Source organism: Tamandua tetradactyla, chromosome 10 (assembly GCF_023851605.1).
Source record: "Tamandua tetradactyla isolate mTamTet1 chromosome 10, mTamTet1.pri, whole genome shotgun sequence".
In the NCBI taxonomy this organism is placed as follows: Eukaryota; Metazoa; Chordata; class Mammalia; order Pilosa; family Myrmecophagidae; genus Tamandua; species Tamandua tetradactyla.
The window spans coordinates 91,110,449-91,136,364 of record NC_135336.1 but is presented as its reverse complement, the minus strand read 5'-3'; the positions used below and the strand labels follow the sequence as shown (position 1 = coordinate 91,136,364).

Genomic DNA, 25,916 nt, shown 5'->3' with positions numbered 1-25,916 from the left:
GTTTTTCAGTGGAGCTGAAAAGCTAGGCTGGTGAGGAAATTGCTGTCTGAGTTGCCTCAGGTCTGACTTTCATTCCCCTCTGAGATGACTCTGCAGCCTTGGCCAGTGGAGCCTGCACCGCTGATGCTGATACCTGGCTGCTCTGAATTAACAAGAGAACAGTTCATAAAAGGCATTCACTGGGTGGGCCACAGTGGCTCGGTGGCAGAGGTCTCTGCCATGCCAGAGACCTGGGTTCGATACCCAGTGCCTGCCCATGCAAAAGAAAAAAAAATGCATTCACTATGGTAGATCCAGTTCTCCCTGCTTACCATAGTTGTGAGAGTCTTGTCCTGCTGTGCCTTTTTTTCCCTGCCTTTCCTCAAACAAGATTCTACCAGCAGTGATATGCTTGAACAAGAAGACGAAGATAAACAGAAGCCCCTGAAAGGCCAAGTGAATTGTGTTTGCAAACTCTGCTGCCATTTAACTTATTGGGCCTCCCCACGAATACACAAACACATAAACCCACTTTCTGCCCAGTCCTATAAAATGGCCGTTTCTAGTAAATGACTAAAGCTGTGATAAGGGAGCCATCTGGGTGTTCCTCTCTGATGACCTGTATTTAAACTGTTCCAGCCAGGACAGACACGGCTTTCAAGGCATTCTTGGATGCCCAGAACCCGAAGCAGCAGCATTCCTCTACCCTCGAGTCTTACCTCATCAAACCCATCCAGAGAATCCTCAAATACCCACTGCTGTTGAAGGAGCTCTTTGCCCTCACGGATGTGGACAGTGAGGAGCACTACCACCTGGATGGTAAGTCCCATTTTCTCCTTTCCAGCCTCTCCGTGAGTGTCTCTGAATAGCCTTTCATTTCATAACCTGTTTTCGTACAGTGGCCATCAAGACCATGAACAAGGTCGCCAGTCATATCAATGAAATGCAGAAAATCCATGAAGAGTTTGGCGCTGTGTTTGACCAGCTGATTGCTGAACAGACTGGGGAGAAAAAAGAGGTAAGGACCTGTATTAGCTAGGGTTCTGTAGAGAAACAGAATCTGCAGGAGATATCTGCAGATATAGAATTTATGAAAGTGTCTTATGTAACTGTGGGAACGTAGAGTCCAAGGTCTGTAGGGCAGGCTGCAAACTGACAACTCAGATGAAGGGTCTGAACAAACTCCACAGAAGAGTCTCCACGGGAGACTGTCTCTTCTGAATCCTTAAAAACCTTCTGGTGATTAGATTAAGCATCACTCATTGCAGAAGACACTCCCCTTAGCAGTCAGTGTAATCATGATTTAAGTCCATGAAATGTCCTCATAGCAACAGACAGGCCAGCGCTTGCCCAACCAGGCACCACCACCTGGCTAAGCTGATGCATGAACCTGACCATGATAGGACCCTCTTGGTTTCAGAGCTCCCTCCTCAGTTTACCGGGCTACTTTGAGACGTGCCACACATGTGGGTTAGCTTACACTATAGGAATGCATTGTCTCATGGTTCTGTAAGCTACAAGTCCAACGCTAAGGTTTCATCAAGGCCATGCTTTCTCTAGAGTCTGTACTGGTCTGGTGCTGGTTCTTCTCCATCATAGGGTGGTCTCTCTTTGTCTGGCCTCTTTTGACTTCTGACTCCTGCTCACTTGCCTGTGTCTCTCTCTTGGTTCCCTCTCCTTTTAAGGACTCTAACCATATGGATTAAGCTCATCTTGATTCAGTTTTGCTTCACTTAAATAGGATCTTTGAAGACTCTATTCACAAATGAGTCCACACTTTAACTAAAACATCTTTAAGGTCCCTTTCCAAATGGGCTCATACCCCCAGGCACGTGGATTAGGACTTGGACGTGTCTTAACAGGGAGTGTGATTCAGTCCCCAACAGTGCCTGCCATAAAGCTGTTTGGGTTTTGTTATTTTAAAGGTGCCATTTGAAAATAAAATATTCATGAAAAAGATGTTATTGGAATTCCTTTACTTAAGGCTATGGGAATTTTCTTTCTTGGCTGGACAAATTATTAACATGACAGGCACATTCCTGATGCCCACCCCTTCCCCCTCAGGATCTCTGGTTTTACTCTGTGTTAAGTGAGAAGGTGAACTTCCATTTCCGTGGTCTGGGCTGTGTCCATTGGGATGTAAGCACCATTAAAGGGTAAGGTTATGTCTCCAGAGGTGAAGAAGAATGGCACATTGGGAGTGCTCAACAAATACTTGTTGAATGAATGAAAGTTTTAAACTTTTCTGAAAATTTTTTTTTAAGTCTCCCAAAAACCTACTTGGAAGAAGCAATAGCAGGACAGGTATACACCAAAAAGACCTAGAGTGAACTGTAATTTTGTGCATGAGTCATTGAGGAGGGCTTGCATAAAGAAAAATGATGATAATATTGAGATGAATCAGAGGAGCATGATATGTAAGAATATTCATCAATGTTTCTGTATACTCTGATGAGAATAGACTTGTACTCAATTTTGTTTTCCACACTGAAAAAAATGAGAAAAGCTTGAGAGCAAACTATGAAGAAAAACACTTCTACTGTGTTTGGAAGGATGGTGTGTGGTGGTGGTTTGGACCTATAATGTACCCCAGAAAAACATATTCTTGTATCTAATCCATTCCTGTAGGTGTGAACCCTTGGTAAGTAGAAACTTTGATGAGGTTACTTCAGTTAAGGTGTGGCCCATCCCTATCAGGCTGGGTCTTAATCCTATTGCTAGAGTCCTTTTTAAGCAGAATGGAATTCAGACAGATGGAAGCCCCTGGGAAGCAAGAGTTGAAGGTCAACGGGATCTGGAAGAGAAGGGAGAGGCCAGGAGAGGCCTCCATGCACATTGCCTTGTCACAGAGGAGCCCAGGACCAAGGGTCACTGGCAGCCAGCCCCAGAATGCCAGTCTTTGGGAAGAAAGCATTGCCTTGATGATGCCTCGATTTGGACTTTTTCCTAGCTCAAAACAGCGAGCTGATACTTTCCCATTGTATAAGCCAACCCATTGCATGATATTTGCTTTAGCAGCCAAGGACACTAAAACAGATGGTTAGAGATAAGGGCACGAGGTAAAGTTTGTTGTGTAGGGGAGAGAAAACAACCTCATCTTCAGCGATATAAAGGGTCATTCCTCAGGTTCTTGTGAAACAAAACGTGCTTTCTGACTGATAAAAGATCCTTTTCAGAAAACAGTAAAATCATGACTCTTTTAACAGATATAAAAGTGAAATCTTAAAGAATTTATTTTGCTTGTCTGATATTAGGGGGCCAGGCAGAGGTTATGAAGGGCTCAAGGAAAAGTAAAAATAGCATGGATTTATATGAAGTAAAGAAGTGTATAAATGGGAAAGAAAAAAAAAAAACCCAAAAACTGTTTTCTCCAAAGTGGGGAGGAAGTCAATTACATCACTACCCTGATAGGACAGAATTTACATGCCTAACCTGTACCTTTGAAGAAATTACAGTATAGCCCAAAGACAATGAATAGGTTTAGAATCTGAGAACCTGGTAGGGTAAGTTGTAGAGGATACAAGGTTTAGACTGAAACAGGGTGTGGTATTTTGTTTTTGGTTTTTGTCTACATGGGTATGTTCTCAGTTTACAGATAATCTAGTATCTCAGAAGGTGGCATCGTTCTTCAGGACACTGCTAACTGAATTTTCTTCTCATATTCTTGTAAAACTTTTGTATCATAAAAGAAAATGTATGTTATGCTTATTAAGGAAAATAGGAAAATACAGAAAAAGGCAAGAGGAAAACCGTAATCTCAACACAATTTACTACTCTTAATGTTTTGGTATTTATTTTGAGTTTTTCAAATTACATGCACGAATATGGTGAAACAGCTATCTTTTAAAAATAATTTTGTACCTTGACTTTTTTAGAGAACAAATAATTTTCATGTTATTTTAAATCACTTTTTAAAAACTTATTTTAATTATGTGTAATATTTCATTGGGTGGCTAGGTCATAATTTACCTATTTTCTGTCACTAGGGAATTTTCCTGTCTTCATTTATTGATGTATACGAATAATACCTACAGACATTTTTTGATCATGAAACTTCCCCCTTTATTTTAGTTTATCTAATTCTGACAAAGCAGATTTTACTGAGTCAAAGAAATGAACACTGTAGTTGTGTTGCTTAATTAATTTATGGATTTTAATGATCTTAGGAGCAAATGACCTAAATGCTAAAAACTAGGGATGATATCAACAGTGACTTGCAAAAAAATTAAGGAAAACAGATTTAGAAGTCAGAGACTATGAAAGGAAATATGGCTTAAATGAAAAAAAGAAGTCCTTAAAAATGAAAATCTGACAAACAAGAAGTAAACCTTTCTGGTGAGAAAGGTTTATTAGAGATAAAATGCTATATGAAGTGTTCTCTCATGAGCTGAGTTGGAAAAAGGAAATGTGTAGGACAGGCCACGGTGGCTCAAGAGGCAGAGTTCTCCCCTGACATGCAGGAGACCGAGGTTCATTTCCCGGTGCCTGCCCATGCAAAAAAAAAAAAAAAAAAAAAAGGAAATGTGTGGAAGATGGAAAGAGAGAGATTTGACTAAGTAACAAGTATTAAAGAGAGTAGGAAGACCCTGTATTGGATAGCAGGAGAACAAAAGCTTGGAAAGGATGCCCAGGAGAGAAACATACAAATGTTTTAGCTGTAAGCAGGCTGAGAAGGAAAGAGGGCCCTTCTTCAGGGGCAGAGCTATAATAGACAAAGGTGACTGATTACCCAAGTTCCTTTTTACCTCTTCTTAATTGATGGTGTTCAGATTGGAAAAGATGGAATGGCCTTGATACACAAAAATAAAAACCTAGGAAGGAATGGGTACTGAGAAAATAGTGCGGTCTACACTCTGACCGGCCGCTGGAGTCGGCATGTGTGAACAATCATAAAGGCATAGAGAGGCGGACAACTGGAGGGACATTCATTACCTTCTGATTTTCACAAAGATGTTTCTAATAATTTGATATTTCCCTTTGAATAGCAACATCTAGCAAAAATCTAGAATGAGTTTATAAGCAGTTTGTAAACACTATTTATTTTGAATGTGAACATCTTTGAATATGTGTGAATTTTTGTCAGTATATGCTGGTATGGATAGTCATATAGAAATGGTAACATGCCAGGGACACAGGGTGCCTGAGTCATGTCTTCAGACAACTTTCGTCAGACAGTCCCCGAAGGCAGATATGTTCACTGAGAACAAAGCTGGCAAAGAAACGTTTGTTGATATGACAAGGGCTTCAACCCCTCCAGACCATATACAGCATCACTTTAGCTTAGGTAGGAAGAAGAGAAAGCCAAAGAAGGCATTTTCCCTAAGAAGGTGGCCCCCAGAAGACCAGCTTGGTAAGCACAGGCCAGTCCTTGATAGGGTAGACGCCTCCCAGCAGATCTCACTCATGCGGTTTGGGAGGAAGATTCAGAAGGGGGCCAAAGGAAACCCAAGGCAGGGAACAGCACTGACACCCTGTTCTCGTTTGCTAGCTGCTGGAATGTGATATACCAGAAATGGAATGGTTTTTTAAAAGGGGAATTTATTAAGTTGCAAGTTTATAGTTTTAAACCTGTGAAAATGTCCAAATTAAAGCAAGTCTATAAAAACATCCAAATTAAGGTATCAACAAGAGGTTACCTTCACTCAAGAAAGGCTGATGAAGTTCAGGGTTTCTCTCTCAATTGGAAAGGCACATGGTGAACATGATGGCGATGTCTACTAGCTTACTCTCCTCACTTCTTTCTTGAAGCTCCCCTGGAGCTGTTTTCCTTCTTCATCTCCAAAAGTCTGGCTGCATTGTCGCTTGGCCTCGTGACTCTTCCCTGGCTCTGAAGCTTTTTCCAAAATACTTCTTCTTTTAAAAATTCCAGTAAAGTAATCAAAATCCACCTGGAATGGGTAGAGTCCCATCTCCCTCTAATTAAAAGTTAATATCCACAATTGGATGCACCCCATCTCAATGGAGAAAATCTAATCAAGTTTCCAGTCTACAGTGCTGAATAAGGATTAAAAGAAACAGCTGCCTCCACATGATGGATTAGGATTAAATCATGGCTTTTCTAGGTTACATAATCCTTTTCAAACAGGCACATACACCCTGCCTACCTACCCATGCCTTATTATAGTTGATGTATGGAAACCTGTCAAAAGAGAGAAATAATGTACCCTGGGACTATATTAGCCCATTTTTTACTGGGTGACAACCAGCCTCAAGCTCTCAGTAGTTCATGACAGCAAATATTTATTTCAGACTTGGGCTAAGTTCTGGCTTCTCTTGTTGAACTCTAGGACTTAGGTCAGGCTCACTGTGCTCTATGCCCTTTCCTTCTAAGATCTAGGTTGTAGCAGCACTAGCTGGCTTGGTTGTATCTTTTCCATGGATGTGAGGTAGAAGCACAAAACGGCTGATGGAAACTTGTTATGTCAAGTTCATGGCTCAAGTCACGTGGCTAGGTCCAGAGTCATTGGGGCAGGGATGGCTCCTCTGCCTGGTTTTGTGGGTAACACTGGAAAATGCCATGGCAGAAGATATAGAAGGAGCATTTTATCAGAGCCAGGGAATAGAATTTGGACAATAATTTACTACAGTCAGCTTAACCATTTTCGAAGATATGGCTGTGGCCTTGTGTAATATATGGTGATTTGTCTTATCTTTATAACGACTCCTCTTCTACAGGAGTGTTTCGGGGAGGGGAGGAAGGGGAAAGTTCATTGAAACTGTGTAGTTCACTTAGCTGATAATATCCTGGAGATCTGGTTGACTAGTTACTTAATATATACTAGCAAAGTAACATGACTGCTTAAAAACATTTTTCCCTTAGTTGTATTGTCATCATCCAGCCAAGGAAGGCCGTAATATTGCTATGCTCTGCGATATCATTATATATATATTCAGCCACATCTCCTGTACTGTCCCCTGTTCAGATGTTTCCAGAAGCACAGTGATAAGCAGTAGCACAAACTAGGACCATTTGTCCATGAGAAGTGCAACTTCACATCTTCAAATATCTGAAATGATGCCTGAGGAAGAGAGAATTGAGTTTGATTTCTGTGAACCCAGAGAGTAGAGGGTAGGTACTACAGGGAGGCTTATTGGAAGAAAAACTTCTTGCAGTTATGGACAGGTACAAATGGAATGGATTGTTGACTCTGATTGTGGCAAAGTAATGGCCTCTGTTGTATTTCCATCGAGACGAGGTTAAGGGACTAGATGATTTTCCCACCCCTGATTAGGCTACTGGGAGTATCCCCACACTGGGTGGGAGGCTGGAATTTTGCAGGGCTTGGAAGTGGGCTGGGGAATCCAGCGAGTCTGGCAGACTTGGCTGTTTTGAGGAGTAGACACTGGACTAGCAGCAGAATTTCTGGCATTGTCATGCCTGGATGGCTCTACAACAAGAACAGGAACTTGCCTGTCAAGACAGTTTACCCTTGACCACTTAGGGCACTGGGTGGACTCATGACCTCTGGACTCCAGCACACATGCTAGTGCATTATTAAAGAAGGATCTTCAAAATCCTTTTAGGACTTCTTCCTCCTTTAAAGTGAAATGAAATAATTTTTAAAATGAGTCGGAAGAAGAAGAAATAACTGATTCCGTTGCTTCTCAGAAGACTTCTTATTGTTCCAAGGGGGTTTACCATTCACAGGCAGAATTGTCTGCAGTTGTCTAGGTGGATCTTTTGCCTTCAGTGCTTGTGGTGGTTTGAAATTGTTATATACCCCAGAAGAGCCATATTTTGATCCTGATCAAATCTTGTGGGGACAGACCTATTGTTTAGGGTGGAAACTTTGGGTTGGTTCCATGGAGATGTGACACACCCAGTCATTGATGAGACCTTTTGATTAGATTACTCCATGGAGATGTGATAGTACCCACTTGTGGGTGTGGCCTCTTGACTAGATGGAAATGTGACTCCACCCATTCAAGATGGGTTTTGATTAGTTTACTGGAGTCCTTTCAAAAGAGAGACATTTTGGAGAAAACACAGTTGTTTGAGAGCCAACAGAGATGCGGACATTTGGAGATGCTTGGAGTGCCGACAGAGAGCAGATGCCTAGACAGAGACATTTAGAGATGCAGAGCCCAGCAGATGTTTCCATGTGCCTTCCCATGAGATGCTAAGCAAGCCAGAACCCAAAGTTTGCCCCAGAGTTGCTAAGTGAAGGCCCACAGATACTTAGAGAGGAAACACTGGCATCAGAAACTGGAAGCACCGACACTGGGAACAAGGTCAAGCAGACAACAGCCATGCATCTTCCCATGTGACAAACATTGGCCTTTCTTGAGTCAGGGTATCTTTCTCTGGATGGCTTAGTTTGGACATTTTTATGGCCTTAGAACTGTAAACTTGTAACTTAAAAAATACCCTTTTTAAAACCCATTTCATTTCAGGTATATTGCATTCTGGCAATATTTAGCAAACTAATACAATGCTCATCAGTATCTCTCTGGGGAACTGTCTGTCCTCTACTACAAAAGGCCTTCAATTTTGTAGATCCTTTCTGGCTTGTGAATTTCAGAGCCCCAGTGTGTACCTTTTTGCCACATTATTCTTGAAATTTGGGTAGACAAATATGGGAGAAAGGAAAAATGACCAAACATTTATAGAGACCGTATTTTTGTGATGTCAAATTGACGTCAGCCTGCTGAACAACTTTGTAAAACACCTCCTAGTAAGTTTTTCCATATCCCTGGTTTTCAGGTTGCAGATCTGAGTATGGGGGACCTGCTTCTGCACACCACCGTGATCTGGCTGAACCCCCCGGCCTCGCTGGGGAAGTGGAAAAAGGAGCCGGAACTGGCAGCATTTGGTATGTATCAGCAGAGAAGTCTGAGGAGGGAAAAAGGCCTAGCTTTTTGTTTACAACAGGAACATTTCTTTTCCAAGGTATCCCCTCATTCCACTAAAGTTTATTCCAGGTATCTGAATTCGTCTTCCTGCTATTGCCACCAGCATCTCACAAACACTAAATTAAACCTTCCAGTTTTAACATATAAGGTGCCGCACCAGCTACGTGGTGGGTTGATATTCAGCCAAGAAAAAGGTGAAGTGGAAAATCAGGACAAAATTGTCTCTGTGTTTGAGGCCCCAAATCCTGGAACTTTATTCTGTCCCTGATTCTGTGTTACTGTGTCTAATGTAGGAATTTAAAACATAGGTTCTCTGCTGAACTGTCATGGTAGCACTGGGCAGCCTTGCTGAGTTGTGTGGTACAAATTGTTACTAATAATTATTTTACATGAATTTAGAAAATGAATGTAATATGAATATAAAATGATTTAGTTCTTACTAAATTAGATTGATGCTTTCACTATAATTAGAGACCTCGTGACTGTTTCCTTGGGAGAGGAAATCTATGGATTAGTACACTTGAAATTGTGTATAATCCAGGAAATATGACTTGTTACAGTGTAAATACTTGTATACTACATTGCAGTGTTGCTTCTGAGTATTAGCTGATTCACAATCCATGGTTTTCTTCTATGCTGCGCTTTTTCCTAAACTCATTCTAGAAGATTCATAGGTAGGAAGATTTACATAACGTAAAGGAATTCTGCAGTATTTACCATTCTCTTAATTTACCTTATTTTGGGGGGCTTTGGGGGGATTGCTTACTGCTTCTTAAACTGAACCCTTTTTTCCTCCATGATGAGATTGAAAAATTCCCAAATGGAACATCTTAGTGATATTCAATTTAATGTTTCATGTAAAGGTTTATTGGATTCCTTACTTAGATCACTCAGCTGTCAGTGAGAAACTCAGTAACGTTCTGAAAGTTTTCAGAGCCGCTGCTTGTAGTTGTTGATGCCATTTCATGAAAAATAACAAAGGAACATGTAAAGTGTGCAAGGAAATGTGATATATAATGGAACATTGGTGTATTTTAGCTTGTTGATAGTCGTTTGTGGGAGTAGGTTTTTGGAGCAGGGAGTATTTGTTTTCTTTTCAATGTCACCACTTTTGTTTCCTATACTGATTGTTGGTTTCTTTTTTTTTTTTTTTTTTCCTGAAGAGGTCTGGGAGTTCTCTGCTGTTTCCTGGTGGGTCATTTATGGGACATTTATCTGAATTAAATGGCTCAAACCATCTACCTGTTTCTCATGTTGGGCTACATATTTAGCTGTTCAAGAGTTCAACGTTTGGATTATTATGGTTTCTCCCCTGAATTCTACTGATTGCCTATAGTTTGAAATAAACGGATTTTGAATAAGAAAATAGAAAGTATGTTAGAAAGCAGCATGGCAAACTTCTTTTGTAAAGGGCCATATAGTAAATATTTTAGGGTTCCCAGGCCAAAAGTTCACATACTCTGCCAATTTGGAGCAAAAACAGCCACAGACAATACAAACAAACATGCCTGGCTGAGTGATTGGGCCTGTGGGGGCATGTTCTGTTGATCCATAGTAGGAAGGGTTCAGGAAAATGTCTGTTTTGAGGTTTCAGACTCTGGGTGTTTCTTACTGTACAGGCTCAGATGATTGTGTGTGTGTGTGTGTGTGTGACTCTGTTCCCTGCCTCATGGATTACTTAGGAAAGGAAGGTGTGAATCTACACCTGTCCTGGTTGTAAATGGAAGCCCCCCCCAAACCCTCCCCCCCCCCCCCCCCCCACCACCCCCCCCCCCCCCCCCACCCCCCCGTGCACCACACTGAAAGGAAACTCTGTGGGGGGCCATAGTTAAGATAAAATCTGTGATAAGAGGCAAGCTCATCATTATTCAGAATCTTCTTCAGAGTGATGGTAAGAGACTGGGAAAGGATTAAAACCAGAATGACAAACAAAGGCAGGCAGAATAATGAGTTTATTTATGGATTCCCAATCATAAAAGGTGACATGTTTGACAGTTTTGTTGTGATTTCAAGTAGCAAGGCAAAATTCACAGAGCCTTAAACATGCGATTTGAAATAAGGAAGAGTTGCTCTGGGACAGCAGATTAGTTGCTATTGGACAGGCAGCTTTTGGGTTAAAATGTGGCCATCTTTTGTTTTGCTTTAAACCTCTAATCCGAGGAAAATAGCGCAGCCGTCTGAAACTGAAGTTGACTTGCTGCCAACTCGGCACCTTGATGTTTTACTTCCAGGACTGAATGTTGATGATTATCACTTTAAAAAATAAAAGAAAGAAAGAGCTTGTCTACACAACTCTCTAAAAAAAAATAAACAACAAGAATTTGTCTAGGTTTCTGCCTTGAAGGATATTAGATGTTCACCTTTTGAGGTCCAGAGAAGGTACCTTAGACTTGCAGGCCTAGCAAGGAGTTTTAGATTTCAAGGCCAGGGAACCGGACAACATGGAGTAAATTGAATGAGAATAGCCAGAAGGGATCAGAGAAAAATTTAAGCTAAGCAAGAGGTAGAGCTAGTTCTTAGCACAATGCCAGGTGCCAGGCCAACTCCATTCCCTGCCTCTATGGCTGGGTGCTCCATCGTGATATCATGCAAAAAATATGAGGTCGTGACAGCCCCAGCTCTTCATGGAGCCAGTCTGTCATGCCATGGAGCTGTGTTTCCTGACAAGGTGGGTTGTGGGAGTAGGATCCCTGGGTGCTGTCTCCTGTAGTAGCACCCTCTCGTTCTTTTTAGTGGGACCTAACTGCCCAGGCTGAGGCCATACCTGAAGAAATGAGGTAGCTACTCAGGTTGACACATCAGTCCCTGTGCTGGAGCAGGTCTGACATTCTTGGGTCAGCTCAGACCTCCCCATCTGTGCTCCTGGAATCTTACGGGCCTGATGCTGAGGTGTGAAGGACTAGGAACAGTCCAGACCCAGTGGCTGGAGCCCTTTGCTTTGCCTCTCAGGCTTATTTTCCTTCTGCTGGAAAGGGGAGCCTGACTTGTCCTAAGTAGAATGGAAAATGAACTGGTTGGTTTTGACAGGACCCTGGGAGCCTGGTGGCATATCCCTGAAAATTCCTGGAACATTCCTCCTCTCTGTGATTCTGCCTGTGGTACACCTAGGCTGTGCCCCTACCTGCTGTTACAGGACTGGACCCATCTATGCCACAGCTCAGACTGTGAGGGACTAAGAGCCTGACACAGAGAACCAAGGCTGAAGTCACCCTTCCATTCCTTTTGGGTATAGCCTTTTCTTCTCCTACCAGGAGAAGAGACAGAATCATTGTTAAACATACATCCTTGGCATTGATTAAGGAATCATATGGAAGATGATGTAAAACTCCAGTGTATCTTCCCATTCCCCCTTCACTCCCCACCCCTTCCCAAGGATAAAGCCACACCTTTCCTCTCCTTAAAACGCTTCCTAGGATTCTGTGTTTGGAAGTGGTATTACATTTTATGTCATAAACTAATTTTCATTTCTTCAGGTCAAAAAGATGAATTACATTTTTCCTAAATATGTGCATGTGTAAAGTATTAGCTTAGTTTGTAGAAATGTAAATCACCTTAGCAATTGTATTGTTCCTCCAGTTGCTGATCTAGTTTTTGCTAGATATATATGCCTCTGCTAAAGTTTAACCTTGAAATGGTACCATAGTTATTTTATGTTTTTACCTTAAAGTTTCTGGGGTGGTGATATTTCCATTCAATTTAGTTCCTGTGTTTACTTTGAACCTGGAAAATACTCTCAGGTGACTTTTGATTTCCACAGGTGCACGATGAATGAATGGAAGGGGGGATGGGAGTCAGTCAACTGTGATCACAACTGTAGTGTAATTAACATAAGTTATTGAAATTAAGGGGAAAACCCCCAAGCATTCTGTGCCATCACTACCTTTTATGTTTTTTTTTTCAGTCTTCAAAACTGCTGTGGTCCTTGTGTATAAAGATGGTTCCAAGCAGAAGAAGAAACTTGTAAGATATCTTACTTCACCCCATCATTTGAAAGTATCTGTCTTTCTATCTGTCTCTAGGTGATATTTGCATAAGATTCTATCTGTCAGGCACATATCATCTCTTCCTCTTTTCCGTTTCTTATTTTGGGATCCGTTTTCTCTTCTCTCCAGGTCCTTATCTATGTTTGGTTAGAAAATTTTTTTGCATATCCTCTGCATTGCTGCCCTCCAAGCTTTCACTTTCTGCTGGATGGACAAAGGAACACACGTTGGGTAGAGTTCCTTGGGGCAAGCCCGGGGACTCCAGGGTGAAGTCACTCACTGGTTCAGGAAAACAGAGGACTGGTCCAGAGTAGAGCAGGTTGGTCTTAAGCAGCTCCTTCCTTCTCTCCTACAGGTAGGATCTCACAGACTTTCCATTTACGAGGACTGGGACCCCTTCCGATTTCGGCACATGATCCCGACTGAAGCTCTGCAGGTTCGAGCTTTGGCCAGTGCAGGTAAATTTTGGAACATGTTTTGGTTACATATTTCTGATGTGCACATGTATATTTGCCTGAATCCATACTCTTGTTCTAACCACCCTCCCATTTTTGTTCTTATATGTTTAACTTTCTATTTCCTTGATAGCACCAGTCCCCTCTTACTCACCCAGTGTTCTAGTTTGCGAGCTGCTGGAATGCAATATACCAGAAACAGAATGGCTTTTCAAAGGAGGAATTTAATAAGTTGCTACTTTACAGTTCTAAGTCTGATAAATGTCCCAGTTAAAGCAAGTCTATAGACATGTCCAATCTAAGGCATCCAGGGAAAGATACCTTGATTCAAGATGGCCAGTGAAGTTCAGGGTTTCTCTCTCAAGTGGAAAGGCACATGGTGAACATGGCATCATCTGTTAGCTTCTTCTCCTGGCTTCCTGTTTCATAAAGCTCCCCAGGAGGCATGTTTCTTCTTCATCTCCAAAGGTCACTGGTTGGTGGACTCTGCTTCTCATGGCTGTCATTCTCTGCTCTCTCAGAAATCTCTCATTCTCCAAAATGTTTCCTCTTTAATAGGACTTCAGAAACTAATCAAGACCCCACCCGAATGGGTGGAGACATGTCTTCACCTAATCCAGTTTAACTACCACTCTTGATTAAATCACACCTCCAGGGGAGATGATGTAATTACAATTTCACACATACAGTATTGAATAAGGATTATTCTGCCTTTATGAAATGGGATTTTGATTAAAACATGGCTTTTCTAGGAGACATACATCCTTTCAAACTGGCATACCCAGCATATTTTAAATGAGTGAATGAACCAGATGAATGGACATAATGCCCTCAAAATTGCGCTAATGAGTTCTGGTCATTCTCTTATATGTTTTAATAATATTATAGTGACTAACAGTGAGTCATCTAATTCTGGAAAGAACCTTTGAGGCCAAAAGGAGACAAAACCCACGTAAATGACTCATTTGCCTTTTAACCAGGAGAGCAAAACAGACCATCTAAATCACACACAAAAAATTGAATAAACATCTTATGTTTTTGTCCTGAGTATCACAAATATTTATCTTCAGTACTGGTGTGAAGGCTTTTGAAAGGTCAGTTCTTTTTCTGTGATCCAAAGGTTAATGAAGTAAACTGTTGGGTACTGAAGAATATACCTGATAATTAGATGATGTCCTTACACACGTGAGAAGAGACATAAACATCAGCGGGGTATTGACTAGGAAAAGCAATATTTCTGGGACTCAGAGGAACCATCCAGGGCTTCATTTGGGGCCAAATTCTAAGGAGACAAAATTAGTGATGACTTTCCTGGGCACCCCCGGAAGGAACTTCCTTAGGGAGTCAAGGGGGATCTCTTTGGCTACACCTGTGGACAGCAGGTGCAGCTTTAGGCAGTAAAGTGGACACATGCAGGTTCATGGTGAACCTGTACTTCTGTTTCATGCTTCTACCATCTCAGGTGAGTGTTAAGCTCTTAGTGTCTGATTTGTTGTCATCAGCCTCTCTCCATTTCCAGTTGTTGTCATCTCCTTGAGCAATACAACTGGATCAGATCCTGATCAAACCAGTTCACCCTAGTCCTGGTCATGAGGCAAAACCTCTTGCAAAAGTTGGTTAATCTTCAATTTCCCACCAAAATTCAACTAATGGCATATTCCGTCTTCATGGTGTTTATGCCAGGGTATAAGAAAATTTAAAGGCACAAACCAAGACTGATAAATTAAATATATTTAAGATGATTATTTGCTTTAAAAAAGGTTTCTTTCTAAAATTGCATCACAGTGGTTCCCCTATTGCTTTAGTAATTATTATCTGATTTGCAAAGATGATTTGCACATGAATTCACAGGAACTCACAAATTGTAGGTCTAGAAACAGCTGAGGTACATTTTAAGGTTTGGATACTTAAATGGTAGTCTTGTTTCATTTTGCAATCTTAAGCTATAAATGATCTAGTTCAAATCTTGTGCCTGGTTTATAAATGGGGGAGCTGATGACTATGGCAAAACTACAGGCTCCTTGGACAGGAATTTTGCCTTCATTGAGAACTGGATGTCTAAAGACCAAAGTTAAAAACAAAGCCATTTTTGTGATATGACAGTCCATCCTCTCCCTCTATTTTTCATTCAAATCAAGTTCAAAACTATCAAGATCAAAGCTTATTTTGATGGAGTTGTAAAGACTAGCCAGTGTGTCTTTAGTTATGAAATACATTCCAGTGAGTTTGAGAATCAGAAAGTGGCACTCTGAGATTTCTCTCTTAGTTTTGAAAGGTCGTAGAACTTTCTGTGAATGGGTCCTGGTTGGGGTTCAATGATGACGAAGGCAGCATGAGAGCTGATGGCCTGAGTTCTGAACCGCTGGGTAACGCTGACACTGCTCAGTGTGCAGAGTGGATGTCTGGAGTGAATGGTGCCTTTCTCAAACGCTGTATTCACGACTTGAAATAACATGGTTTTGTAGACATTGCAAGTTTTAGGAATGTAGGATATGCCTGTTCATTATGTTCTTGACATACTGTTTTGGCTTCCCACAGAGTGGGCACCCTGGGAGGAGGCTGGGAAAGAGTTCCCTTTAAGAGCCTATTGTCATGACATGCCCGGGACACTCAGTCCAGTCACTCAGTGGGAGGTTTTTCTGCCCCTTTATGTCTCTCACCTAATGAAAACTGCATTGGAATCTTAGGCCCTGGCTAGTTCAACTGTTGCCCAAATAACTCATCACTTTAATGGGAATAGTTCATCCAAACTGGACATGTGGCTGATTGGGTCATTTTGCCAATCAATATGTTAGAATGTTTGTCTTTTTACCATCTAGAAGCTGATTTCAGCAACTGGAAATTTTCCAAGTGTTTTGTTTCCTAAGCCCTTCTGTAAGCTTGCAGTCACGTCATGTCTTCATATCACAGGAGAGCAGCGAGATTCCTTTGGTCTTATGCTGCCCTGCATTATTTGATCTTCCACCAAAGCATGGAAAGTGCTTTGGTAAAAATGCAGGTAAATCCATTTGAAATGCATCTTAATTCATCTTTGTTTTAATTTCTCCAGATGCAGAAGCAAATGCTGTGTGTGAAATTGTACATGTTAAATCGGAATCTGAAGGGAGGCCAGAGAGAGTCTTCCACCTGTGCTGCAGGTGAGCCAGGACTGTGAAGTCCACCTGCCAGGCTGGGAAGGAAGGAACCTGGCTGCCTTTGGTGTCTTCCAACCCCTCTGGGTTCTGCCGACCTGCCGCATCATCCCTAGCATCCCTAGACCCTACATTATTAAATATAGTAATTGAGAAGATTAAACTAATTTTATTAGCTATGGGCAGTAACTTTTTGAAAGAATATTAATTTTTGAAAATACTCAACATTCAAAGGAGGGCTTTCTTTCCATTTACGTTTGATAAGTTAAATGTCATACTTGGTTTTGTTGTCTGGATACATCATTTATATTGCAGTATCTCTGAGATGGAGCAGATGGAGACTCAGGTGGGAGGTAGTGAGACTGTGTGCAAGTATTGCCAGGATTCCTCATCATTTAAAGAAACTACAATACAGTGATGCACACAAGTTGCTGAGAATCATCTAGAGATCTTTGGTGGAAGCTGCTCTTATAATGAGGGTCTTTATTTCTTCTACTTCTACTTCTAGTCCTTTGAGGATATGATACCTCCTTATGCTGGGAATTCCTATTAAGAAAAATATTTTGTTGTTTGTTTAAAGGTATTGAGATGGATAGTCCCAACAGTCAGCATTCTGATGTACTTGGCGCAAATATGAATTATAGGCAATCATGTTTTAATTGCCCTGCTATTAAAATACATAGGCTATCTCTAATCTACTTCGTCCTTAACTGATACTTCACGCTGGGGAGAAGTATGCACAGATCACCCACAAAAAACCAACAGTATCAATATTATTATGATTATTATCAATATGCTAATACAGTAATCATGTCCTAGCTAAGTTCTATACATGCATTATCTCATTTTGTTAGACCCAGGCACTGTTGTTCCCTTTATACAGATGGGGAACCAAGGCTTATAGAGGGTTCTTTGCCTAAGATCTTAGAGCAAATGACCTCTGGGTTCAAACTCAGGTGAGTTTGACCTCAAAGCCCATACTTTGTGTTTCTCCATCACTGCTCTCTTGGGTGACAGGAGGAAACAAAGAGCAGCTCCTCAGGGAGCCCTCGGGGTTAGAATGGAAAATTTTCTCAGATAACCCACATGTGGATTAAATTCCAGTTTTGTAATTTATTTATAATTTTGTTGGTCAAATAAGCCTGCTACTAGAGACCCCATATTCATTGTTAATAACTGAGAATAAAAGAGTCCTTTGAAACTCACTGGGTAAAAAATACTCAGAACTTAATAGGAAAAGTAGCTCTTACCCAAGAAGTATTTTTTTTTTTAACACCATGAGAATTAGGATTTAGGAAAATTTTATGGTTCTTAATGTTGCCTTAATATGTATATGTGGACATGTCATGGGAGGAGCTGATATTTAACAGGAAACCGACTCTAGAGGAAAGTAAAGACGTTGGGACAGCAGTCTTAGGGTGCTCTGCAGAGCTGCCAGAATCTTGTGCTTCTTTTTCCCTCAAAAAATAAATATCTGCCAAGAGCAGAACTTGGCAACTTGATGGTGCAAAATCCACGTGTCCATCCAGCTATTTATTCAGCACTGCTCTGCCCCAGATCTCTGCAGGCGATGAATCACAAAGCATGAGGGGAAAGGAGTTGTGTGTGCTTCATTCTCAGCTATGAAAACATGGCTTAGCATAGAGATGGAAGTCACCGGCCTCAGTCTTTCACCTCTGGTCCTGGAGGGTATTTGTTTGGCTGCCCATCTTGATAACATTAGATGTTCTCCGTCAGTGAAGGGCTGCTTCCCTAATGTGTGCCAATCTTCTTTTATAGTTCCCCAGAGAGCCGAAAGGATTTCCTGAAGGCTGTGCATTCGATCCTGAGGGATAAGCACAGAAGACAGCTCCTCAAAACTGAAAGCCTTCCCTCCTCCCAGCAATATGTCCCTTTTGGAGGAAAAAGATTATGTGCGCTGAAAGGGGCCCGGCCAGCCATGAGCAGGGCAGGTACTGTGGGCATTCAGACGTTCAAGATCCTGGTCACCCCCACTCCACTGTAGAAATCAGTGAGCTTGACCTCCTTGCCCAGTGAGAAGTAGGTGTGGCGTGTGGTGTGGGGCTCACGGTGGCGTGAGTGTGTTTTTCCCGGGTGTGAGGTTCCTGGCCCTTGCCTGGTCCATGGCTCCCTGGGGTCTGCCCTTTGTGCAACTCCTCTTGCCCTCCCTTTGAGCCTTCCCTTTGCTGCCCTCTTCCTCTCAGCTGGTGAGCTCCTCTCTCCTTCTCTATGCCAGGGAGTGAGTGCCTCCTCTTTCTGGAGGGGCTTGCCTCAGCCTGTCCATGGAATGAGAGTCACTGCTTTGCATGACAGCCAGCTTTGTCTAGCAAGAAGCAGTGTGTCATGTTTCAGCAAGGTCTCAGCCTGTTCTGAGAACATGGTGGCTTCATCATCTGGCAGTGCAGCAGTGCCTGTTCTCAGTAGGAATTCCAGGTTTGGTAGGTCAGGTGATGTCTCGTTTTTTACGCTTGCCTATGCCTGCACCTTTATTTTTAGTGTCAGTGTTGAGTTGAGGAAGCCTTGGGCTGCTATTGGTAAAGAGGAATATAGAGGAATATATAAGTGATCCTGGAGTAAATGGTCTTTTTAGGATTTACTCCATCATTTTGGAACAATGAGGAAGGAAAATCAATGCTAGCACTTGCAAATGGGCATGCAATATATCTGGAAAGAAAGATATCTCATAATATTTAATGACATCAAGATACTAGTATTTTTGTATAAGTCCTTTCTTAAGAGGCAGCCTGGAATTTTGTGGTGTGGACTCCTATAACAGAGACTTCCTTTATATTTGTCGAAGGATGGAAGGGTGACCTTTGACCCAGTCATCCTTCCACCTGTTCTCAAGTGTGTTGAGGAGGCATGGGTGGAAGTGTGAATGGTTGAAGGTCTTCATAGATAAAGCCTATATACTGTTGACATGAAATAACGCACTCTTTAAGCACCTTAAGTTTAATTAGTGTTAGATGGTTAGAAAGCTTAAATCTAAATCTCTTCTCCAATCAAGTCTTAAATCTGTCATCCTAAATCTACTCGCCAATCAACTGATCAAATGTATTGATTGGCAACTTAGTGTGGTGACCATCCATTGCTCTGCTATGTTCTCCGAGATTTCGTGAGGGTCTTGTATACCCCATAACCACAGTTTCTCTTGGGGTTTCCATGCAAGAAAGTTTCACTTATCATTTTATATCCCCCTGTAGAGAATTTCATTTTGGAATTTTCTCACCTGCTTCTTTTGCTTGCCGGGGAATATTCAATAAGGACTGGGAATATGTCCGACTCTCAGGGAGCCCTGCCTGCTATTAACCAGATTTCAGTTATTAATAAACATAAATTCAGAGCTGCATTTACTCTGAAACTAAGCACTTATACTCTGTAGGACACTCAGAAGTTTCCCTGCTGAAATCCCTTTGCAAAGAAAACCAACCTACAACCTACCCCATCATGATGAGCATCAAGAGAACACGTTGGTGTCATAGCCAGTTGGATTTGTCTGACAGAATGATTTTATGCCTGGTGGCCCATTTTGGGCTGAAGAAAGTATTTCTCACTGTCCTTTGGAAGCACCTCGCTATCACCAGCATTTAAAGATGTGCTGGAATGAGTCAGTACAGTCCTAGCCATTCTGCATGAACAGGGGACCCTGGAAATATTTAAATCCAAGGTTGTCTCCCTGAAAGGCTGGGAGAAACCCAGTAAGTCCGGGTGGGTTAAATGTTCTTTTAACAAAAACAAAGGGTAGATACTCATGCTCCATTTTGCATTTGTCATGAATACCCAGGCAGTTTACTTCTCCCTCTGTTCTGCTTTGATAAAATAGAAAATTCAAATACCCTGGTTCAACACTGGTCTAAGAATGCTATAATGTCTGCCTATAACCCACTTAAAATTTGTTTCTTGTTCTAACATTTTCTTATGAAAATTTTCAGACACATCGAAGAACAATTGAAAGAGTTGTACAGTGACCGTTCATACCCACCATCTATGTTCTCTAATGAATAGTTTTCTGTGTTTTCATTATGTAATCTAGTCATCTGTCACCCATCAACCCATCTAATTTTTTGATACATTTCAAAATTGCAGACATTAGCATACTTCACTCCTAAGAATTTCATCATAACAAATGTTTCCCATAACCCCATATTGAAGTGGGATGGTTTTCATATAATAAATGGGGCCAGGCTCCCTGTGGCACGGTGTGGAGGTAAATTTAAACAGGAATTTTTGCTTCTTGCCAATGACATTGGCTTTTTTTTCTTTCTTTCTTTTCTTTCATGCCTGGAAATGGCTTTCACTCCCCTGCAACCAGAGTGGTGCTTGAGATGGCAGAACACTCAGGAATGGCAGTGGAAGCCCAGGGTTCTCCCAGGCAGAGGAGGTTCCATGTGGGGGCGGGCCAGTTTAGGCCAGTGCCCAGCTAACTTCCTGACCTTACGCTTTTTGTATTTGAAGCCAAGGCTGCCTTTGACAGTAATCAAGAGTAGTCATTTTACACTTAGCCATACCGGAGAGCCAGTTAATGGTTTTTAGGGATTAGGTCATAAGAGAGCAGCCCCCAGTTGGCTCTTCTTTAGGTTCTTCCCCTTCATTTGAATGCCTTTGTTGCATTTTACCTTCATGTCTCAACACAGCGGCTTCTTCACCAGCAAGGGAGGAACAGCTCAGTTCCCTGTGAGCCATGTCTTTTGTGTATGAGTGTGCAGTGGGCCTCTTTGTTGACCTGATTTGGGTGATGTTTTTTTTTTCTTTGTTTGTTGTTTTTAATAATTCTGGCTTCCGAGAAGGCAGTAGAGTGAAAGAATGAATTCAAAGATCTGTTTTTCTTAGCTTTTAGTCACTTTATAACAGCACTTTGTTGATCAAGTGCTTAGGTATCTTCTCTATGTCTCCTTCCACTTACTTGCTGATATTTTAATTGCTTTGTAGAAGAGAAGCCAGTGAGTGATATACAGAGTGTAGTCAAGGAGGGACGAAGGCTTGTGTTGCCGTAGCTTCACAGTTCATAGGGGACTTAGAAAGAGGAGGACAGGGTAATAACTGGACGCTTGAGCCCCCTGAGCCACCTGTCCTGTTCTTCAGGGGTTCTCCAAGAGGGATGCTGTCCCCGTAACCTAATTACAGCTCCTCAAGCAATGTTATGTTCCATTTCCCAGAAAGCAGCCTAACTCGGACTAGGACTCTTAATGCCTCGAGACATCATTGAGGTTTACTGTACCAGGGCAGTGACACTCTTCAAACTTCACCCATCCCTACTAAGACATACCCCAGTTCGGTGACCCCAGGATTGCTTTGTCAGAACAGTGTGCCCAGGGCAGTGCTCAGAGTTGAGGAGGCTGACCCTCACTTCCCCCGAGGTCAGGGGTCTGCTTCTCCATAGGTTTGCATTCATCACCTGTCTCCCACATGCCCAGGTGAGAGTAGTCCATTCTTTCAGAGAGAGTCGAATCCCCTTTTCCCTTAACCTACAACCTCCCTGGCATCTATCCTACAACCCCCTTCACCCCCCTGCCCCCACACATTTGCTGTCACACCTTTGCAAGGTAAAGACTGTCAACAGTGACTGGTGAGATGCACTTGTGCCATCTAGACGTTAAGCCCCGAGGCCCTAACACGGGCAGACCGTTCAGTTTTTATTTAACTTGCTCTCCGGATGTTCCATCTCACATAAAGCATGTGGGGGTTTTATTTTTATATCTTTGTGTGTGTGTGCAGTGTCCGCCCCAAGCAAGTCTCTTGGGAGGAGGAGGCGGCGGCTGGCTCGAAACAGGTTTACCATTGATTCCGATGCCGTCTGTGCCAGCAGCCCGGAGAAAGAGCCCCAGCAGCCCGCCGTTGGCGGGGACACTGACCGATGGGTAGAGGAGCAATTTGACCTTGCCCAGTATGAGGAGCAAGATGACGTCAAGGAGACAGACATCCTCAGCGACGACGATGAGTTCTGTGAGTCCGTGAAGGGGGCCTCGGTGGAGCCCGAGCTGCAGGAGCGGCTGCAGGCTGCCTCCATCAGTCAGCGGGACAGAGCCCGGAAGAGCCTGGAGAGTCACGCGTCCCGCATGGCGCAGCTCAAGAAGCAAGCCGCGCTGTCCGGCATCAACGGAGGGCTGGAGAGCACGGGCGAGGAGGTCATCTGGGTTCGGCGCGAAGACTTTGCCCCCTCCAGGAAGCTGAACACCGAGATCTGACTGACGGCGCCTCCGAGTGGTTAGGGAGTGTGCGAAGACGTCCCGCCCCGCCCTCACCTGGCCCCGCCTCCCGCGTCGTCTAGGGGAACTGCTCCCGTAGCTCGCACTCTTGCATACACACGCGCACACACACACACACACACACAAACACACACCGTTTTGGGCAGCTGACTTTGTTCCGAAGCCATGTAGCCACCCAACTTCGTCATTTTCAACCACAGTGGCAGAAAAGAGCTGTTCTGAATTCTAGATGAGTTTGAGTCCTATCCTCTGTATATGACTAAGGGCTTTTTATTTATTCTCAATTCATCAGGGCCTGAAGAATGAAAAGAAAAAAAAAGCGAACAAACAAATTCTCTAGCACTGGAAAGCAAATCACCCCAGGAGCTTAAGGATGTACAGCAGATTAGTTTAAAGGAGTAGCACAAAACAAATTAAAATTTACAAAAAGGGATTGCTCTATCCGAAATTGATCCGAGAATCTCCTCGTAGGTGGGGAACCTGCCTTCCGACACGAAACGAAACAAAACTGTACAGTTTGCAGTGTTCTTACCCCTTTCCCTCTTAAATGTCTGAGAATATCTGTATTTTAGGAATGTGTGAGGAGAGAGGGTGGAAGTTTATGTTTTGATGAGCCGTTTTTTTCTTTCCTTTTCTGTTTCGGTCTATGGCTGGTCTTAACTTGATGTCAGTGTTGGGAAGCTCTAGTTTTGCATAGAGTTATAAAGATGCCAAACTCTTTGAAAAGAGATCCAAATTTATCACTTGAAAAAAAAAGCAAACACTATTTTTTTGTATTTTTACCTGAGATACAGGGGTACAAACATGAGAATTTTACAGTTAGTGTAAAACTCTGAGTCTGAAAAAATGAGGATATAACCTTTTACAGAGAGAGTGAGGCATTGGTGATTTTATATTTATATATGAAAGGCCAAGAAGAAGCTCTTGCTTAGGATTAACTTTTTTTTTTTTCCAAAGCAAATTTTTTTTCTTTTAATTTTAATGTTTGAATCTATATTCGAGATGGGAGTTTGGTTGGATTAAACATGACACTGAATGGGCAATGGGTGTGTCTGTTGCACATGGCAGGGGAGGGGAGCCTCCGTCTCATGGGGTTGCCGTGGCAGCCATTGGTTATCCCATTAAAACTGCATCTTCATCCATAGATTACCTCCCCCTTCCCCTGACAGTCTCTGACCAAACCTCATAACAAAACAACCTCGCCAAAAACATCTCTTGCGTTTAACACTTTCTTCATGCCAACAAAACAGGGTAAACATGCTAAAAATCTAATGTTCTAAAGAGATTTCCAAATAAGAAGAACAAAAACAAGTTATAGCACTTTCAATGTTTTTTTTTTTAAAGGTTTATAGCTTTCTTTTTCCTCCCCCCAATTCACAATTTCCACTTCCTAAGAAGGGTTTAAATAATATGAAAACTTTCTTTTTTGGGGAAAAATATCTATTTGGTGTTTGACACATCAGTAGGTACTTTAAAGACCTGAATTTTATAGTAGCTTTAGGAATTATATTTTATAAGAATCAGTTATGACTTTATATTTCCAGACAATAGAGAGTTCAGAACATCATGCTCTTATGCTCCTGCTTGCTTTTCCTGCTTTCCCACCTTCTGTCCCTCCCCTTTTCAGATTTCTGGGGCTTTGAGCTTGATCTTTTGAAAGTTTTATTCTATTAAATTTTTGCTATCTCTTCTGGTTTTCTTAAAAGCTTTAGAATGGTTTCTATACCCTTTGTATCACTGCATTGTTCCATATCATCTCCGGTTCGATTGCGTTTGGATGGGTACTGAAGCAGAGGCTTCTGACAGTCACATCTACTCGTCCCAGTGCAACGGGGTCCGTTTGAAAAGACTGGAAAGTCTGGTGCTTGGAGAGGGTGCCATTGTCTCCTGTACATAAGGTCATGACGTGTCTATGTCAAAAGTTCTTATATATTTCTTTTATAAGCTGAAAGAAGGTCTATTTTTATGTTTTTAGGTCTATGAATGGAACGTTGTAAATGCCTGTCAAACAATAAAAATATCGAAACTGTCTGGACAGTCCTGTGCCTGTGTTTGGATGGGAGGATGTGTTTAAGTTGTTGGCAGGAAATGGAAGCCAGGAGAAAATTCTTGGGTGTGTCTTTAAAAAAAAAAAAAAAAGAAATTCCATGATCAAGGGAAAACTGTCTTGGTAAAGCTTGGAGTTTAACAGAAGAGTCACTGCAGTTGCTTACAGATTTGGAGAATCGGAAATACTATAGATACAGAACTTTCTTAGTACTGGGCACCATTTTCTTTTCCAGTCCCTTGGCACCTTCCACTGGGAGCGGGCTGAAGGTTTCCCAGGGACATATTGGAGAATAAAGTGGAGAAGTTGGACTATCCTGGATGGAACGTGTGAGCTCTTGTCTCCAACATCTGGCAGCCTGCTGCCCAGGTCTTTCCTACAATCACAAAAAAGGCAAATGTGGTCTTTGGCTTCCTTCCTCTTTCAGTGTCCCCAGTGTTACTCCTTGGTCCCTTACAAACCCTACTAGGTCAAAGTTTACTCCACTGGCTCCTCCAGATTTATTCACCTTCTTGTTGGCTCCAAACTCTCCACGGCTGCTTGTGAGTGCCGTGCTCTTTGGAGCCTCTTTACTCACAATGGAGCATGGACCCAGTGTCAGCGTCATCTGGGACTGGGCTAGACACACAGAATCTTGGACCCCTCCCAGACATACTGAACCAGATCCTGCACTTGACCACTATTCACCAGGAGATTCATATATGCATGTTCCAGCTTGAGCAGCATTAGTTGAGTGCTCTCCAAGGTTTTTGATGTTGAACAATGATTTTGGACACACCTTTTTTTTTAAATGCAATTTTATTGAGATATACCTTTTTATTTTAAGTATATGCAGGCATGACTGCACCAATATGTATGTTTTGTCATACAGGAATATTTCATTCTGTCGCCAGCGCATCGCCCTCAGGGTGTGACCAAAGCCAGCTTGATACCTACCTAGTGAAATTACTCAAACAGTTTGTCTGATGCAAGTGAAATTTAAACAGTTTGGGCTGCTTTCCTGTCCAACTACAGATTCTTTTGGATAGATAGAGGTGAACAAAGTTGAGGAAACAAATTTTCATAATGCCTTTTCCCACTAATGGTTTATTTTTTCAGACTTGAATCCCACCAAGCTGACAGAAACATCTTCCTATGGTGGTCAAGGTTTTGGGGGTACTTGGGATGCGGTTCTTCCATCCAGTTTTGGGGTTACTGATGATGTCAGTGGTGGCCTTTGGCCCTGACCGCAGGTGCTTTCAGGTTTTGCAGCGAGCTCTCAT

The 25,916-nt window shown here is 42.2% G+C and overlaps 1 protein-coding gene across 10 annotated transcripts in view; it reads left to right on the top strand.

Moving 5' to 3' along the window:
• TIAM1 (TIAM Rac1 associated GEF 1) overlaps positions 1–24,636 on the top strand; it is a 429,921-nt gene extending 405,285 nt beyond the window's left edge. For 9 of the 10 annotated variants that reach the window (XM_077118816.1, XM_077118809.1, XM_077118813.1 and 6 more), the window contains 8 exons: positions 619–798; positions 879–997; positions 8,684–8,792; positions 12,734–12,792; positions 13,171–13,273; positions 16,320–16,407; positions 18,181–18,353; positions 22,117–23,557. In XM_077118816.1, coding sequence (XP_076974931.1) covers positions 619–798; positions 879–997; positions 8,684–8,792; positions 12,734–12,792; positions 13,171–13,273; positions 16,320–16,407; positions 18,181–18,353; positions 22,117–22,586 — 1,301 coding nt within the window. In that variant the 3' untranslated portion in view covers positions 22,587–23,557. Of the gene's footprint in view, positions 1–618; positions 799–878; positions 998–8,683; positions 8,793–12,733; positions 12,793–13,170; positions 13,274–16,319; positions 16,408–18,180; positions 18,354–22,116; positions 23,558–24,313 lie in introns of those variants that run through there. The other variant, XM_077118818.1, reaches the window with a different exon arrangement.
• The last annotated feature ends 1,280 nt before the right edge of the window (positions 24,637–25,916 follow it).